Genomic DNA, 19,919 nt, shown 5'->3' on the forward strand with positions numbered 1-19,919 from the left:
AGTAGTCATGTAGTATAATTCATACAAATTATACCTTACAGTTTAAATAAATTCCTGTTTCTTTTAATTCCTCTGATGATTCTTGTTTTCCTCATATTATCATTTGTTTTTAATTGTCTTTTTAAATTGATTTATGTAACACTTCATATAATGATTTTTTTTTAAACACCAGCTCTTTATTTGTTAATGCTATTGTTTTCTAACTCATTATGTTCTACTTTTATCTTTATTTTACTTCCTCCCTCTACTTTGTTGTTTGTTGTTTATTTTTTACATATTAGGCTTTGAGTTTCAAATCACTTTTTTGTAGAGATAATTATTTTAGGTTTTCAGTTCTCTGCCTGGTGAAACAATGCCCAAGATTCAGATATGGGTTTGTTTTCTGTGTGGTCCATTTATTGGAATTCTTTTATTTTAGTTTTTTCTTCCCATAGTGATCTAGCATTTTTCTAGAAGGCATTTTCATTTCCACATGAAAGTGCTTTTGGTTGCTAGTATTTATTAATTTCCATTGTTATCAATTTTGAAGCATGTTGTTAATATTCTTTCAAGTTTTTATACACATACCACACCATACGCTAGTTACAAGAAAATATTTTTTGCCCTCAACTCATAGCCTCCTCATTAAACCCTTTGTATTTTGATCAAGATACTTCACAGAGACTTTTATCATTGAGCCCCCAACTGCTAATTATTTTTCATATAATTCTTGGTGCTCTTCTAGACTCTTTTGTATAATTCAAGTTCCCTCTTTTGCCCAAAGTCCCTAAATGTTCAAAATACTACATGACTTGTATGTATACCTGGTATATATCAGAGAACTGATTGACAGACTTTTCTGGGGATGACCAGAATGGTTGATGATGATGATGTGATGTTTAGACGCTAAGTTGTGTCCAACTCTTGTTACCCCCATGGACAGTAGCCTGCCAGGCTCTTCTGTCCCTGGGATTTCCCAGGCAAGAATACTGGAATGGGTTGCTATTTCCATCTTCAGCAGATCTTCCCAAATGAGGGATCGAATCCATGTCTCCTGCATTGGTAGGCAGATACTTTACCATCAGGGTAAAGCCTTGACCAGAATGGTTGGCCTTGGTTAAAAAGGAAAGCTAGAGAGGACCTGAGAAAAGCTATGAAGGAATGAATGAGATTGAACATCTATAAGGATGATAAATAATAAAGTGTCAGGGGAGGAGTAACTAAGCAAAGACCCTCAGTATCTTAATTTATTATGAAGAATAAATAAAAGCACATGTGCTCTGCACAGAGGGAAAGTGTCACAGTGGTGGAAATGCATATTTTTAGGGGAATTGTAATTGAAGACTGATCAGGTATAAATAATTTGCTTTTTGAAGTTTTATATATGTACATATTTATATTTTAGATGGAAATAGTATTTAGAGATGGCTGATACTGGCTGTCTAGGGACGAGATTTTGCATATCGTCATAAGTCTAGTTTCAGTTTCATTACATTGATAGCTTGAAATTGCCTGTGGTGGCACTGTTTACACCATAGACATTGGCAAACACTGTAAATCAGGGCTGGATGTGTTAGGTGTGTGTCTTTGTAGAGTTGGCTGTTAAACATTTACCAGCACTGTACTGCATAAACTTACTTATTCTGAGCCCTCCTTTTAAATTTTCAAGTTTTATAACTGTATTGTAGAGTTCTTTAAACCATCTTTACTGGGTGAAATTTTCAGTTTTTCTCTTAATTCTATAAAATGTTTTGTTTGGTGGTCAAAGGAACTTTTTTCTTATTTGTTTTAGATTTGGACTCAAGATGTGAAATAACCAGCAATGGAAAAGCATACATTTATAAAAAACGTTCATCTCTTACTCTACATCACAGAATTGATAATGGAGAGAAACCATATGAATGTAAGGAATGTGGGAAGGCCTTTAGTCGTCATACAGACCTAAAAGTACATCAAGTAATTCATACTGGTGAGAAACCGTATGAATGTAAGGAATGTGGGAAGGCCTTTAGTCGTCCTACAGACTTAAAAGTACATCAAGTAATTCATACTGGTGAGAAACCGTATGAATGTGAGGAATGCGGGAAGGCTTTTAGTCGTCTTACAGACTTTAAAGTACATAAGAGAATTCATACTGGTGAGAAACCCTATGAATGTGAACAGTGTGGGAAGGCTTTTAGTCGTGCCTCCAACCTTGCTCAACATGCCAGAGTTCATACTGGTGAGAAATGCTATGAATGTAAGGAATGTGGGAAGGCCTTTAGTGATGTTGGAACACTTAAAATACATCAGAGAATTCATACTGGTGAGAAACCGTATGAATGTAAGGAATGTGGGAAGGCCTTTAGTCAAGCCTCAAACCTCATACAACATGACAGGATTCATACTGGTGAAAAACCCTATGAATGTAAAGACTGCGGGAAGGCCTTTAGTCATGCTTCACATCTTGTTAGACATGAGAGAATTCATACTGGTAAGAAACCCTATGAATGTAAGGAGTGTGGGAAGGCTTTTAGGAGTAGCCATCAACTTACTATACACCATAGATTTCATACTGGTGAGAAACCGTATGAATGTGAGGCATGTGGGAAGGCCTTTAGTGTGTATGGACGACTTACTCGACATCAGAGTATTCACAGTGGTGAGAGACCTTTTGAATGTAACAAATGTGGGAAGTGCTTTAGGCTCAGTTCAAGCCTTAAAGTACACCAGAGTATTCATACTGGTGAGAAACCCTTTGAATGCCACAGATGTGGGAAGTCCTTTAGGCTTAGTTCAATGCTTAAGGTACATCACAGAATTCACACTGGAGAGAGACTTTGTGGGATATATGTATAGTAGACAGTGGAATTATACAACTTGTAATGAAGAGAGTGTGAGAAGGATTTTATATGGTTCAGTTCTTATAAGGCATCAAATAATTTAGGAACTCCTTGGAATTCAAGCGATGTTTGAAGTTTTTCAGTTATGACCCAAATACTGTTCACCTCCAGAGAATTTATATTGTACTTTATATTAACAAATCTTTTATGGCATTCCCCTTTTGTTACTATTCACTGAGTGACCAAGCTCTTTGGCCAAGGTTGCAAAGCAGATCAGATCAGTCGCTCAGTCGTGTCCGACTCTTTGCAACCCCATGAATCGCAGCACGCCAGGTCTCCCTGTCCATCACCAACTCCCGGAGTTCACTGAGACTCACGTCCATCGAGTCAGTGATGCCATCCATAAGTGCCTCCAGTTCCCTGGTTGGGGAATTAAGATCCAGCAAGCCATGCAGCATAGCCAAAAAAGGAAAAAAGAAAAATAGAAACCTCCCACCAAAGAAAAGTCCTCGGCCTGGTGGCTTCACTGATGAATATAAACAAGAACTAATACCAGTCTTTCTCAAACTTTTCAAAAAAGTTGAAGAGGAGGGAATACTTCCTAACTGATTCTATGAGACCAGCACAACCCTATTAAAAAAACTATTAAAAAACCACTACAGTAAAGAAAACTACAGAACAATGTCTCTTATGATCATTTATCCAAATATCCTCAACAAAGTACTAGCAAACAGAATTCTGCAGTATATTAAAAGGATTATACACAACCAAATGGATTTATTCCTAGAATGCAAGCATGGTTCATCATAGGAAAGTTCACCAATGTAATATGGCACATCAGCAAAATGAAGGAAGAAAACACGATCATGTCAACTGACACAGAAAAAGCACTTGACAAAATTCAACACCCCTTTATAATAAAAACACTCAACAAAATAGGAATAGAAGGAAATCATCTCCATTGTAACAAAAGGTATATATGAAATAATCTCCACATAATAAAAGCTATATGAAAGACCAATAGGAAACATCAGTTCAGTTCAGTTCTGTTGCTCAGTCCGACTCTGCGACCCCATGAATCACAGCACGCCGGGCCTCCCTGTCCATCAGCAACTCCCGGAGTTCACCCAAACTCATGCCCATTGAGTCGGTGATGCCATCCAGCCATCTCATCCTCTGTCATCCCCTTCTCTTCCTGCCCCCAATCCCTCCCAGCATCAGAGTCTTTTCCAATGAGTCACCTCTTCACATGAGGTGGCCAAAGTATTGGAGTTTCAGCTTTAGCATCAGTCCTTCCAAGGTACACCCAGGACTGATCTCCTTTAGAATGGACTGGTTGGATCTCCTTGCAGTCCAAGGGACTCTCAAGAGTCTTCTCCAACACCACAGTTCAAAAGCATCAATTCTTTGGCACTCAGCTTTCTTCACGGTCCAACTCTCACATCCATACATGACCACTGGAAAAACCATAGCCTTGACTAGACAAACCTTTGTTGGCAAAGTAATGTCTCTACTTTTGAATATGCTATCTAGGTTGGTCATAACTTTCCTTCCAAGGAGTAAGCGTCTTTTAATTTCATGGCTGTAATCACCATCTACAGTGATTTTGGAGCCCCAAAAAATAAAGTCTGACGCTGTTTCCACTGTTTCCCCATCTACTTCCCATGAAGTGATGGGGCCAGATGCCATGATGTTAGTTTTCTGAATGTTGAGCTTTAGGCCAACTTTTTCACTCTCCTCTTTCACTTTCATCAAGAGGCGTTTGAGTTCCTCTTCACTTTCTGCCATAAGGGTGGTGTCATCTGCATATCTGAGGTTATTGATATTTCTGCCTGCAATCTTGATTCCAGCTTGTGCTTCTTCCAGCCCAGCGTTTCCAATGATGTACTCTGCATATAAGTTAAATAAGCAGGGTGACAATATACAGCCTTGACATACTCTTTTTCCTATTTGGAACCAGTCTGTTGTTCCATGTCCAGTTCTAACTGTTGCTTCCTGACCTGCATATAGGTTTCTCAAGAGTCAGGTCAGGTGGTCTGGTATTCCCATCTCTTTCAGAATTTTCCACAGTTTATTGTGATCCACACAGTCAAAGGCATTGGCATAGTCAAGAAAGCAGAAATAGATGTTTTTCTGGAACTCTCTTGCTTTTTCCATGGTCCAGCGGATGTTGGCAATTTGATCTCTGGTTCCTCTGTCTTTTCTAAAACCAGCTTGAACTTCTGGAAATTCACACTTCATGTATTGCTGAAGCCTGGCTTGGAGAATTTTGAGCATAATACTTGATAAAAGAAAATATTTTTATCTAACATCAAGAAACAAGACAAGCATGTCTTCTATTCAACTATACCACTTCTACTCAACACAGCACTGAAAGGTCTCAGCAGATAATTATGCAAGAAAAACAAAGGCATCCAAATTGGAGAGGGAAAAGTAAAACAATCTCTGTTAATAGGTGACATGATGTTATATGTAGAAAACCCTTAAGACTACAAAAGAAATCTGTTAGATTTGGTAAATGAACTCAGCAAAGTTTCAGGATGCAAAGTCAACATGTAAAAATCAGTTGCATTTCTGTACATTAACAAAAAACAAAAGGAAATTACAAAAACATGTCCATTTATGATAGCATCAAAAAGGATGAAATAGTGAAATTAACCAAGGAAGTAAAAGTACAATGAAAGCTACAAAATAAGAAATTATAGAAGACATAAATAAATGGAGAAACATCCCATGTTCATAGATTAGAAGACAATGTTATTAAAATGCCAGTGCTACCCAAAGCAATCTACAGATTCAAAGCAATCCCAATCAAAATCCCAATGATGCTCTTTGCAGAAATACAGAAACCCACCCTGAAATTCAAATGGAATCTTAAAAGGACCTCTATAGCCAAAACAATCTTGAAAAGAACAAATCTAGAGGACTCACATTTCCTGATTTCAAAATTTACTATGAAACTTTAGTAATCAAAACAGTGTGGTATTTGCATACAGACAGACATATCCACAAGTGGAATAGAATAGAGAGCCCACAAGTAAACCCTTACATATATAGTCAAGTGATTTTGACAAGGCTGCCAAGACCATTCCGGAGAAGGCAATGGCACCCCACTCCAGCACCTGGAAAATCCCATGGACGCAGGAGCCTGGTAGGCTGCAGTCCATGGGGTCACGAAGAGTCGGACACAACTGAGTGATTTCCCTTTCACTTTTCACTTTCATGCTTTGGAGAAGGAAATGGCAACCCACTCCAGTGTTCTTGCCTGGAGAATCCCAGGGACGGGGGGGCCTGGTGGGCTGCTCTCTCTGGGGTCGCACAGAGTCGGACATGACTGAAGCAACTTAGCAGCAGCAGCAGCAGCAGCCAAGACCATTCAATGAGGAAAGTACCCTTTTTCAAAAACTAGAGCTGGGAAAACTGGATGTCTACACTGAAAAGAATGAAGCTGGACCCTTACCTTATGTCATGTACAACAACTATCTCAAAATAGACTGAGGACCTAAACACAAGACTTAGAACCTTTAGAATGAAACAGGACAAAACCTTCATGACATTGGATTTGGCAATGTTTTCTTGGATATGATATCAAAGACACAGCAAAAGAATTGGACTTAATGAAATTTAAAAAAAAATTTGTATCAAAAGACAGTGTCCATTCAAACAATATCATTGAAACTAATGGAGTATCATTTTCAATAGGTTATTTTTGGAAATTACTTTTCTATAACTATGTATCTTTTTCATTAGAATGTGTAGATCATTGTCACCTGAAGGAAGAAAGAAAAAACAGGCACTATGCACAGAGTGAAAAGGCAGTCCACAGAATGGGGGGAAATATTTGCAAATTTGATAAGCAGTTATATCCAGAATGTAGAGAAACTTCTAAAACTCAACAACAATTTTAAAAAATTAAAAAATGGGTAAAAAACTTAAATAGACATTTCTCCAAAGAAGATATATGAATGGAGAATAAGCACATGAAAATATGGTTAACATCACTAATCATTAAGGAAATACAAATCAAAACTACTGTGAGGTGCACCTGACATCTATTACAATCACTACTATTGGGGAAAAAAGAAAAACAGAAAAAGAACAGTGTTGGAAAGGATATAGAGAAATTCGAACCTATCTGCACTACTGGTGGGAATGTAAAATGGTTCAACCATGGTAGGAAACATGTAGTTTCCTCAAAGGGTTAAAAAGAGAAGTATGATCCAGCTGTGGGTATAATTGAGGTCAGTTTCTTTTAAGAGCTAGTTATATACTGTTCATACCAGCATTGTTCACATTAGCTCTAACATAGAGGAAATCCAAGAGTCTGTAAGCTAAATGTGGTATATATATACAATGGAATATTCCCCAGCCTTTTAGAAGGAAATTCAGTAATGTGCCAAACAAAGATGAACTGTGGGGATATTTTGGTGAATGAAGTAAATTGTCACAAAAGGCGCATATTGAATGATTCTACTTACGTGAAGTACTTGGTCAAAAATCATTGAACTTGTAATGATGGTTGCCAGTGCTTGGGGAGAGTGGGGAATTATTGATTATGATTGATAAGTATAAAGTTTTAGTGTTAAAAAATGAAGAGTTATAGGGTTCAATGGTAGTTATGACTACATACAATGTCACTGAAATATATATTTAAAAATGGTTAAGATGGTAAATTTATGATATATGTATTTTTAAAAAATACAACAACAAAAATTTACAGACTGGATGGCTTTATCTTCTTATGGTTCTGGAGACAAGATGTCATCAAGTTTGGTTCCTCTGAGGCCGGCCTCCTTGGTTTGCAGATGACCGCCTTCTCACTGTGTCCTCTTGTGGCCTTTGGTCTGTGTGTGCTCATCTCTGTTGTCTCTCTGTATGTCCTAATCTTGCTGTAGTGACATTAGTATTAATAAGAGTGGATTAGGGCCAACCCAAATAGCCTTATTTTAATTACTTCTTTTAAACCTTATCTCCAGATACAGTCACATTTTAAGGTCCTGAGGGTTAGGATTTCAATAGATCAATTTTGGGGAGGCACATAACACTGGTTCATAACACTGGTCAAGCTGATAAAACAAGGTCTCAGGCATACAGAAAACTTTTTAGGCAAGATATTCCAAGGGATATTCCAGTTATTCCCAGAAACTGCTCAAGATCCTTCTTAGAATGTGTAGGATTGGAGCAAACCAAGGCTGAGGTATTAACCCTTTACTACAAGCCATGCAAGCATTAACTCAAAGCTAAGTAAGAAAATAAGGATAACCAGAGATAAAGAAGAATAAAAAGGTGAACTCTTCAGAAACACGCAGCAATTAAAAATTTTTGTAAACCTAATAACATAACTTTAAAATATATGAAGCAAAAATGACAACAAAAAGAAGAAATAGAAAAATTGGCAATTATAGTGGAGGACTTTAATCCACCTCTCTTAATACACACAAAGAGAATAAGTAGACAAAAGAGTCAATGAATATATGAGTAACGTGATGAATGAATTTCACATATATAGAATACCATACCCAATAATGACTGAATACACACCTATTTTCCCATGCATATGGAACAATATATAAAAGCTGATCATAATTTTTGGTTGAGCCATAAGTTTCAACACATTTTTTAAAATTAGGATCGTTCAGATCATGTCCTCAGAGTAAGAGGGATCTTATATATTAAAGAGTTTTATCTAGAAAAAAATTTTTTTAATGTTGAAATATTGAAAACTTTCCACTGAGACTTAAAGCAAGACAAGATATCCATGGTCACCACTACCACTCAATATTGTATTGTAGAACTGGGTTATTGCAAAAAGCAAGTAGAAAAGACTTAAAGGTTGTAAAGGAAAAACTAAAATTGTCATTATGTGTACACAGGGTATCTAAAAGGATTTCGGGTAGCTTAGAGGGAATGTATGAAATTAGTAAGGTTACTGGCTGTAATGTCAATATTTTAAAATTGTATATATGTACCAAAAACAAACACTTTAAAATGTTTTTAATTACAGTTTATAAAGTATTAAAATCAAATACCTAGTAATTAACAAAAGACATGCAAAACTTCTACACAGAAAATTATGAACTATATTGAGATGAAGTAATACCTAAAGAAATTAAAGAATATATACTTTGTAGATTGGGAAATTGTTGAAATAATTTCAGTTCTCTGTGATCTGAGTTGTATATTTATTGCATACTACTCTCCCCAAAATACTGTCAGGCTCTGTGTGTGTATAATGGACAAGCTGATTCTAAAATATACTTCAGGTTGCAAATGAGGAAGAATAAGTAAGACAAATTTCAAGAACCAGGAGGAGGAAGAGGGGAGGGATAAGAGCAACAACAAAACTGGAGGACGAGTACTAGCAGGCATCAACTCTCACTATCCATCGTGGCCTTACAATTTCCCCTGCAGCCTTGGTCAAGGATAGACAAATAGATCAGTGGAACTGTCGAGTACAGAAACAGGCTCACACATGTAAGACAGAGTTAATGCTTTGTTATAAGTTGGGAAAAGAATCTTGTAAGTGTTGCTGGGTGAATTGAATATATGTATGGAGAAAAATTTTGATGCCTACATTACCCTTTTCTCACCCTCATAAACATACCCCCTCATTCATATGATTTGAAGGACTAAATCTGAAATAAACTTAAAGCTGTAGGGGAAAAAATAGATTATGATACTGGGAGTAGGTAGTAAATTTTTTCTCAAGTAGTGATAAAGTTTTTTTTTATATTGGTATATAGTTGATTTAGTAATTTCTTAAATAGAATATAAAAAATACAATGCCACTGAGGGAAAAATTGATAATTTGATCACATTGAACTTAAGAACTTGTATTTGTCAAAAGGCACTAAAATAATATGCAAGAGCATCCACACCCACAGAGTGGGGAAAGATATTTGCAGTGCATATATCTGATGAAGCCTTCCTATCCAGAATAAAGAGTTCCAAATCAATATGAAAGTGGGGAAAAGGCTTGAACTGCACTTCACGAAAGGTAGATCCAGGTGACCCCAAAACATGAAAAGGTGCTCACCCTCTTGAGTTATTTTGCCTTATTTTAGTTTATCCAACTACTCATAGTTCCATTAAATTTGAAGTTACACCAAGATGTTTTATTGGGTTCTGATTGATCATTTGTGGCAAGAATATTTGCCAAAGTAGTATTAGGTGACATTGTATACATTAGAAAGCATACAATGTTGGATTTTTTCCAGTGTTTTGAATGCTAAATGTTATCACTTGGTTATAGTGCTGCACACTAGATACCACCATTTTAGAGATCAATTTTACAGTTAATTTGTGTGACACTATTTTATCACCTCCCTTTTGATGTTTATAAGCTCATTTATATGTCCTGATTAATAATCAAAATAGTATTCTTTCAAATATCCCCTCCCCCATGGAATACAAGGAATATATCTGGAAATACATTTTAGATTTGGTTATGAACTGTAGTCTTCAACCAAAGCTTCCATGGGAAGCGGGGGTTGCTAAGACACTCGGGCTGCAAAATTCCCCACAAGGACTCGTGGGCATTCAAAAGATAGGATTAAGGTTTATTATAGTGACTGCTACAGATTAAATCAGAAAAAGGAACATTCATATGGGTAATGAGGTACTAGGCACAAGATTCCAGATTCATTAGAATTACAGGGGGACATGCTTAAGCTCATAGCAATGATACATGACAACATGTTCATGGTGCCAAATAGGGAAGCCCATCTGAACCTTGTGTTCACAGTTTTTACCAGGATGTGTGTGTGTGTGTGTGTGTGTGCGCACACATGCGCACACATGGTGGTCTTGTAGTGCCCACACAACTGAATGTAACTGTTCCAACTCCAGGCCCATAAAGGTCAAATGGATATGGCTTGCTGAGGACTTTGGTCATACAAAAACAGTTTTTCAGCATGATTTTCACTGTTAGCATTAACTATCAGGGCTTCTCTAGTGGCTCAGATGGTAAAGAATCTGCCTGCAGTGCAGGAAACTCAGGTTCAATCCTTGGGTCGGAAAGATCTTTTGGAGAAGGGAATGGCAACCCACTCCAGTGTTCTTGCCTGGAGAATTGTATGGACAGAGGGCCTGGTGGGCTACAGTCAGTAGGGTCACAAATAGTCAGACATGACTGAGCGACTAACACTTTCACTTTCAAACCAATATAGCCTATCAGGGCAGATACTCCAACGACTCAGGGTCAGTCAGTTCAGTCGCTCAGTCATGTCTGACTCTTTGTGCCTGCCTGGACTGCAGCACACCAGGCTTCCCTGTCCATCACCAACTCCCGGAGCTTGCTCAAACTCATGTTCTTCGAGTCAGTGATGCCATCCAACCATCTCATCCTCTGTCGCCCCTCCTTCTCCTCCTGCCTTCCATCTTTCCCAGCATCAGGGTCTTTTCTAGTGAGTCAGTTCTTCACATCAGGTGGGCAGAGTATTGGAGTTTCAGCTTCAGCATCAGTCCTTCCAATCAATATTCAGGACTAATTTCCTTAGAATGGACTGGTTGGATCTCCTTGCAGTCCAAGGGACTCTCAAGAGTCTTCTCCAACACTATGGTTCGAAAGCAATAATTCTTCGGCGCTCAGCTTTCTTTATAGTTCAACTCTCGCATCCATACATGACTACTAGAAAAATCATAGCTTTGACTAGATGGACCTTTCTTGGCAAAGTAATGTCTCTGCTTTTTAATATGCTGTCTAGGTTGGTCATAGCTTTTCTTCCAAGGAGCAAGCATCTTTTAATTTCATGGCTGCAGTCACCATCTACAGTGACTTTGGAGCCCCCCAAAATAAAGTCTCTCACTGTTTCCACTGTTTACCCATCTATTTGCCACAAAGTGATAGGACCAGATGCCTTGATCTTAGTTTTCTGAATGTTGAGTTTTAAGGACTCAGGTTATCTCCTCTTAACACAGGCCTTTCTTTGGAATGTAGTATTTGAGCACATGGGTCTTCTGAGTTAGCTCTCTATTGTACGCTCAGCTAGTTTTCATCATTCTGATTTAGATAACCTGCTGCCTTTCATATATTATAAGATATCCATGTAATAAATGATAAGGGAGAATATTGAGGACATGGAAAATGTTTGAGAAATACTGTCAGAAAAGTCAGGTTACAAAGCCATATGTAGGATATGATACTATCTGTAAAGTATCTGCATATTTCAATATAGAATTACAGACCATTAGACTTAACAAAAATTCTAGAGTGTTATACACCCGTATATTAACAATTTTTATCTTTTTGCTTTGATCTTGCTGGAGGTTCTTTTAAGTATATCATAGTTTTTGGTTCAGTGGCCATGCCTTACTTGAAATATATAGGTGTGTAAACATTTTTTATGTTTTAATAGAAAGCTATCCTCCAAAAAAAAGTTCATTTATTAAAACCATTATGTTCATGCATGTGGATTTCTGTCTATAAAATGGGGATGTCCTTGAGTAGAGTCTTAATAAAAACTGATGTTGGACTCATTTCTACATCCTTTTTCAGATCTTCTTTACAGAAATATTTCTCTCTGTGTTAGTCATGATACACTCCAGATATCTGCTAAATTAGCCCATTACTCTCACTTTGCATCCAACATCATTAGAATAAAAAATGTAAGGTATAACTTACAGCATAAATTCCTTCCCTTCATCCCATCTCATCAGTTAGGCTTAATTTAATTAAGATCTGATCATGGTAACTGTAATAAGAATGACATCACTACATCAAATTTCCAGGTTATGTCTTGTTAGCAGCCCCTAATCCTTAATACATTTATTCCTGTTGAGAGGTTATCTTACTACATTATGAGACACTTTAGAAACTATGTCATTTTAGTCTATCACCTCAAATACTTTAATTGCAGGATCTGGCATGCTGTAGGTAATTAGTAAAGGTATGATTGTTTTGTCCCAAATTCTACTTCTAGCAGTCAAGGAAATATCTGTAGAAATTTATGACATGAAAGAACATTCAACATATATTTTGGATAACCAAACATTAAAAAAATTCTAACAATAGGCAACAGATTAATTAATTTGGTTCTGCTATATAAAGACAAATATACTATTTTTAGTCATAATGATTTTAGTCTGCATTAATTGCTGAAGAATTAGTGAGTAGGTTTAAAATAAACATGTAATTTGGAGATGGTATCTTGTTGAAATTTAGATCATACGGTCTCTTGTCAGATTTTTAAAATATGAAACTGAGTTCACAGTGTTTATGACATCTTAATGCCTTGTTTTTTCATTGATAAATGTAGAATATCACCTACTACATATGAGTATTGTGAAAAAAGATACTCTATAAAATACCTAATAGTATTTTATCCCACTATATTAGTGTAAATTAGCTGGTTTTACTGATGTGAAGATGTTACATGTCCTCAAATTAAATATAAAAGAGTCTTAATAGTACTGTTATTATACTATTAATAAAATTTGTTTCTCATGCCTGCTATTTCTTATAGTGCTAATAACATCCACCCCAATTTAGTAGTTAAGTGTGAGAGTGCATTTATTCTTATTAAAGAAATTTATTTTTAATCAGAAAAGAGTTTTGAAATACAAACCCAACCCACATTGCCTGAGACTGGCCTTGGCTCAATTAATAGAACCTGAAACTGTAAGGAAAAAAAGGGAAAAGGGGCCTTTTTAAACTCAAGTGAGTAAACTTAACTTATTCCAATTGTTATTTATAAGCTAATAAGTTTTATATTGAAATACTTGATTCATGAGTAGGTTTTAAAATGAAACTATGAGATATCTGATTCTATCTTTATGCAAAAATTAATTTGTAAATGAGCTATATTTATTCATTGGAAAAGACCCTGATGCTGGAAAAGATTGAAGGCAGGAGGAGAAGGGGATGACAGAGGATGAGATGGTTGGATGGCATCACTGACTCAAAGGACATGAATTTGAGCAAGTTCCTGGAGTTGGTGATGGAGGGGGAAGCCTGGCATGCTGCAGTCCACGGGGTTGCAGAGAGTTGGACACAACTGAGCTACTGAACTGAACTGAAAGAAAAGTAATTACTTACAAATCAAACATTTCTAAATACAACAGAAGCTAACCTAAAGTTTGAAAGGATCACATGACCCAGGACTAATTTTTTTTTTTTTATTTTATGAGTGAAAATGTTTAAATTTGTTGGTTTAATTAATACAGACATGTCTTTAGAGTCATCAGTATGAAGTATAATACATTGAATGTACATTACTGAAAGTCAGTAAATTCATAATATGTCTCAAAATTTATCAGCAAGAAATATTAACTTGGGATGATAATATTTTTGTAACTAATAATAGAGATAAATGCAATAGAAGATTTTAAGTGGATTCTTCAGAAATAATTATGTTTTGGTTTTTCCATATTTTTGGTAACTTAAAACTCTAGAAGATGTAATAGGCATACAGAAGGAGATGGTATGTGAGGTCGCAGCATGAGCTCTGCACTTCAGATTAGAGTAGAGAACTCAGCACACCCAGGGAAATGACACCCATGTAACTAGTATATTTTTTGTTTCTTTGTTTTGCTTTGTTTTTTTCTAACTTCTCATTTAAAATTTTCCAAAAGATCCAATCCAACCTTTTCTGGGTTTTTTTTTTGGCGGGGGGGAGGGGGTGGGGGCACTTTGCTGGCATACAGGATCCTAGTTCCCCAGACGAGGGATCCAACCCGTGCATCCCACCCCCTCTCCCTTACCCCCACCCCCTACCCCACCACTGCTGTAGAAGTGAGGAGTTTTAACCACTTGACCACCACCTGGGAAATCCCCAATCCAACTTTTTGATCAAAGAAAACTATATTTCTAATAGATGTGGACACATTCACAAGAAAATTGAGTTTCCTTGAAGCTTTGAACCTTACTGAACTCTTTTTTGGAGGTCTGGAGAAAGAGTTTTCCACAGCAAACTGCCTAAAAATCTACAGTTCCACATTTCTGATTCTGGCTTCTTAAAAATAAGTAATAGGTTTTCAAAAATTATTTAGGAGTATCAGGAATTTCATACTGTTCATACTGTTCATGGGGTTCTCAAGGCAAGAATACTGAAGTGGCTTGCCATTCCCTTCTCCAGTGGACCACATTCTGTCAGATCTCTCCACCATGACCCGCCCATCTTGGGTTGCCCCACGGGCATGGCTTAGTTTCATTGAGTTAGACAAGGCTGTGGTCCTAGTGTGATTAGATTGACTAGTTTTCTGTGAGTATGGTTTCAGTGTGTTTGCCCTCTGATGCCCTCTTGCAACACCTACCGTCCTACTTGGGTTTCTCTTACCTTGGACGTGGGGTATCTCTTCATGGCTGCACCAGCAAAGCACAGCCGCTGCTCCTTACCTTGGACCAGGGGTATCTCCTCACCGCCGCCCTTCCAGACCTTCAACGTGGGATAGCTCCTCTAGGCCCTCCTGTGCCCGCGCAGCCACGGTGTGGGGTTGCTCCTCCCGGCCACCGCCCCTGGCCTCGGGCATGGGGTTGCTCCTCCCGGCCGCCGCCCCTGGCCCCAGGCGCGGGGGCATGGGGTAGCTCCTCCCGCCCGCTGCCCTTGGCCTCGGGCTTAAGGGCATGGGGTATCTCCTCCCGGCTGCCGCCCCTGACCTCGGACGCGGGGTAACTCCTCTCATCGCTCCCCCCTGACCTCGGACGCTGGGTATCTCCTCTCGGCCGCCCCCCCTTACCTCGGACCTGGGGTAGCTCCTCTTGGCCGCCCCCCCGACCTCGGACGTGGGGTAGCTCCTCTTGGCCGCCCCCCCTGACCTCGGACGTGGGGTAGCTCCTCTCGGCCATTCCTGCGCCGTCGCAGTCTGGCACTCTCGGCCGCTGCCCCTGATCTCGGACGTGGGGTAGCTCCTCTCGCCTGCGCTTTAGCGCGCCCGTCGCGGCCGCCTGCGCTTTAGCTAAACAGTTCTATGAAGACCTACAAGACCTTTTAGAACTAACACCCAAAAAAGATGTCCTTTTCATTATAGGGGACTGGAATGCAAAAGTAGGAACTCAAGAAACACCTGGAGTGACAGGCAAATTTGGCCTTGGAATACGGAATGAAGCAGGGCAAAGACTAATAGAGTTTTGCCAAGAAAATGCACTGGTCATAACAAACACCCTCTTCCAACAACACAAGAGAAGACTCTATACGTGGACATCACCAGATGGGTAACACGGAAATCAGACTGATTATATTCTTTGCAGCCAAAGATGGAGAAGCTCTATACAGTCAGCAAAAACAAGACCAAGAGCTGACTGTGGCTCAGACCATGAACTCCTTATTGCCAAATTCAGACTTAAATTGAACAAAGTAGGGAAAACCACTAGACCATTCAGGTATGACCTAAATCAAATCCCTTATGATTATACAGTGGAAGTGAGAAATAAATTTAAAGGCCTAGATCTGATAGATAGAGTGCCTGATGAACTATGGAATGAGGTTCGTGACATTGTACAGGAGACAGGGATCAAGACCATCCCCATGGAAAAGAAATGCAAAAAAGCAAAATGGCTGTCTGGGGAGGCCTTACAAATAGCTGTGAAAAGAAGAGAAGCGAAAAGCAAAGGAGAAAAGGAAAAATATAAACATCTGAATGCAGAGTTCCAAAGAATAGCAAGAAGAGATAAGAAAGCCTTCTAAAGTGATCAATGCAAAGAAATAGAGGAAAACAACAGAATGGGAAAGACTAGAGATCTCTTCAAGAAAATCAGAGATCCCAAAGGAACATTTCATGCAAAGATGGGCTCGATAAAGGACAGGAATGGTATGGACCTAACAGAAGCAGAAGATATTAAGAAGAGATGGCAAGTATACACAGAAGAACTGTACAAAAAAGATCTTCACGACCCAGATAATCACGATGGTGTGATCACTGAACTAGAGCCAGACATCCTGGAATGTGAAGTCAAGTGGGCCTTAGAAAGCATCACTACGAACAAAGCTAGTGGAGGTGATGGAATTTCAGTGGAGCTATTCCAAATCCTGAAAGATGATGCTGTGAAAGTGCTGCACTCAATATGCCAGCACATTTGGAAAACTCAGCAGTGGCCACAGGACTGGAAAAGTCAGTTTTCATTCCAAACCCAAAGAAAGGCGATGCCAAAGAATGCTCAAACTATCGCACAATTGCACTCATCTCACACGCTAGTAAAGTAATGCTCAAAATTCTCCAAGCCAGGCTTCAGCAATATGTGAACCATGAACTTCCTAATGTTCAAGCTGGTTTTAGAAAAGGCAGAGGAACCAGAGATCAAATTGCCAACATCTGCTGGATCATGGAAAAAGCAAGAGAGTTCCAGAAAAACATCTATTTCTGCTTTCTTGACTATGCCAAAGCCTTTGACTGTGTGGATCACAATAAACTGGAAAATTCTGAAAGAGATGGGAATACCAGACCACCTGATCTGCCTCTTGAGAAATTTGTATGCAGGTCAGGAAGCAACAGTTAAAACTGGACATGGAACAACAGACTGTTTCCAAATAGGAAAAGGAGTATGTCAAGGCTGTATATTGTCACCTTGTTTATTTAACTTCTATGCAGAGTACATCATGAGAAACACTGGACTGGAAGAAACACAAGCTGGAATCAAGATTGCCGGGAGAAATATCAATAACCTCAGATATGCAGATGACACCACCCTTATGGCAGAAAGTGAAGAGGAACTAAAAAGCCTCTTGATGAAGGTGAAAGTGGAGAGTGAAAAAGTTGGCCTAAAGCTCAACATTCAGAAAACGAAGATCATGGCATCTGGTCCCATCACTTCATGGGAAATAGATGGGGAAACAGTGGGAACAGTGTCAGACTTTATTTTGGGGGGCTCCAAAATCACTGCAGATGGTGACTGCAGCCATGAAATTAAAAGACACTTACTCCTTGGAAGGAAAGTTATGACCAACCTAGATAGCATATTAAAAAGCAGAGACATTACTTTGCCAACAAAGGTCCATCTAGTCAAGGCTATGGTTTTTCCTGTGGTCATGTATGGATGTGAGAGTTGGACTGTGAAGAAGGCTGAGCGCTGAAGAATTGATGCTTTTGAACTGTGGTGTTGGAGAAGACTCTTGAGAGTCCCTTGGACTGCAAGGAGATCCAACCAGTCCATTCTGAAGGAGATCAGCCGTGGGATTTCTTTGGAAGGAATGATGCTAAAGCTGAAACTCCAGTATTTTGGCCACCTCATGCGAAGAGTTGACTCATTGGAAAAGACTCTGATGCTGGGAGGGATTGCGGGCAAGAGGAGAAGGGGATGACAGAGGATGAGATGGCTGGATGGCATCACTGACTCGATGGACGTGAGTCTCGGTGAACTCTGGGAGTTGGTGATGGACAGGGAGGCCTGGCGTGCTGTGATTCATGGGGTTGCAAAGAGTCAGACATGACTGAGCGACTGATCTGATGTGATCTGATCTGATCAGGAATTTCTATGCTTGAGACGTGGTGGAAACTTGTGTTGGGAAAATAACTTCAATTTAATGCTTCTGTATCTGTCCCCTTGTTCATTTTTCTTCACTTAAGATAGAAAATGTTATGAAACTTACCCAATATCCCCTTTTAGTCCTGGGTACTTTTTTCCAATTCCAGATATTAATGGGACCCCTGAGTCTTAGATTATCTGGCTCTCAAGGAAGGAATAAATAATCAACTAACTGAATATGATTTTGATGCGATCTAGTTCTCCTGATGTTTAACATGACATGATGATGTATGCCCCTTCCAGAAAAGAATTACTATAGACCGCAATTCCTGAAGTCAGTGATCTTGAAAAGGACCCAAAGCTACTCTCTCCTTGTCTACAATGAGAATACACTAAAAGGTAGTCTCACTTTATCCAATAAGACCTGGAAACATGGCTTTGCCACTAAACAGTGTAACTTGTGTCTGTTTTGATCTCAGAAGCTTCAGTTCTAAAATGGAAATACAGGAACTTCCCTGGTGGTTCAGTGGTTGAGAATCCACCTCCTAATGCAGAAACACGGGTTCGATCCCTGGTTGGGGAAGATACCACATGCCACGGGGAAACCAAGTCCCTGCACCACAACTACTGAAGCCAGGGAGCCCTTGAACCCACCAGCGGCAAGAGAAGCCGTCACAGTGAGAAGCAGAAGCACAGCAACTAGAGAAAGCCTCGTGGGCAACAATGAAGGTGCAAAGCAATGGAGAAGACCTAACAGCCAAAAATGAAATAAATGATTAAAAACAAAATAAGATGGAAATATGCTAAGCATCTGTAACATTTCAGGTGTAACTGGAATTTTAGAAAGATATGTGCACTCCAACATGCATACACACACAAATACATACACAAACGTACAGCATGGGTAGATTATGAACCCACGTTCGGGTGCTTACCTGTCAGGCGCTCTATGACCTTGGGCGTCCCATCACTGACTCAACAGGGTGGACCTTCACACATAGTCCTGAGCCCTCGTAAAATATGATCTCTGCAGTCATCTCTTCAGAATTCGGTGCGGTGTCAAGCCACTGGGGGTCGCCTCTTCCTAACCCTGGGAACCACTCAGCTTAGCCTCGGCCTCAGGTCGGACCGAGAGCTGCGGGCAGAGATCAGCGGTGCGCACGCGCAGTCCGGTGGTCTCAGAATTCTCCGGGCGGGCTGGGAGCGGCGGCTTAGCTTTGGGACTTCCTAAGCCAGACCGTAGCTCCCACAGTCGACGAGGTGTCTTCGACCTCAGGTATTTTTTCCGTGCCCCTGTTGCGCGCTGCGCGCGAGTGGCGCCTTTCCGAGGAAGAACCCGGCATGAGTCGCCGCAGAAACGACTGTGCACAGGTAGCCCGAGCCGGAGGAAGGCGGTGAGTGGAGGTGAGTGGAATTTCTGGAGGCGCTCCAAGCGTGGGCGCCCCGAGCGCAGTCGTAGGAATCCCCCAGCCCCCTCGGTCCTGTGGGCGCTTGAGCAGCGGGGAGGGTGGTTGCAGCCCTGAGAGAAAGTCTGGACGGCTGCGTGGCTGTGAGAGGCCTTGCTCCGTGCGAAGGGCCACGGGGCAGTTCCACGGCGGTGGGTGCCATTTCGAGCCCGGACGAGGTGCCTGGTTATCCTTGCCTGACGGGGATCAAAGGTGCATGTCCTTTATGTGAACGTGAATTGCGGTAGCCTCGTGGTGAATATCTCAGTGACCCAT

The 19,919-nt window shown here is 39.8% G+C and overlaps 1 protein-coding gene across 8 annotated transcripts in view; it reads left to right on the plus strand.

Annotated features, from left to right (window-relative positions):
- LOC147353752 (zinc finger protein 607-like) overlaps positions 1–19,919 on the plus strand; it is a 47,361-nt gene that overhangs the window by 18,964 nt on the left and 8,478 nt on the right. For 5 of the 8 annotated variants that reach the window (XR_015145822.1, XR_015145821.1, XR_015145824.1 and 2 more), the window contains exon 5: positions 1,772–1,882. Coding sequence is in view for 5 of the 8 variants with exons in the window: in XM_086352123.1 (XP_086208249.1) it covers positions 1,772–1,882 (111 nt within the window). In the remaining 3 variants the exon portion in view is untranslated. Of the gene's footprint in view, positions 1–1,771; positions 7,524–19,919 lie in introns of those variants that run through there. The other 3 variants (XM_086352120.1, XM_086352121.1, XM_086352122.1) reach the window with 1 other exon arrangement.

Source organism: Bos grunniens, chromosome 18, assembly GCF_055505025.1.
Source record: "Bos grunniens cultivar Pamir isolate PY7600 chromosome 18, Bosgru_T2T1.0, whole genome shotgun sequence".
Taxonomy (NCBI): Eukaryota; Metazoa; Chordata; class Mammalia; order Artiodactyla; family Bovidae; genus Bos; species Bos grunniens.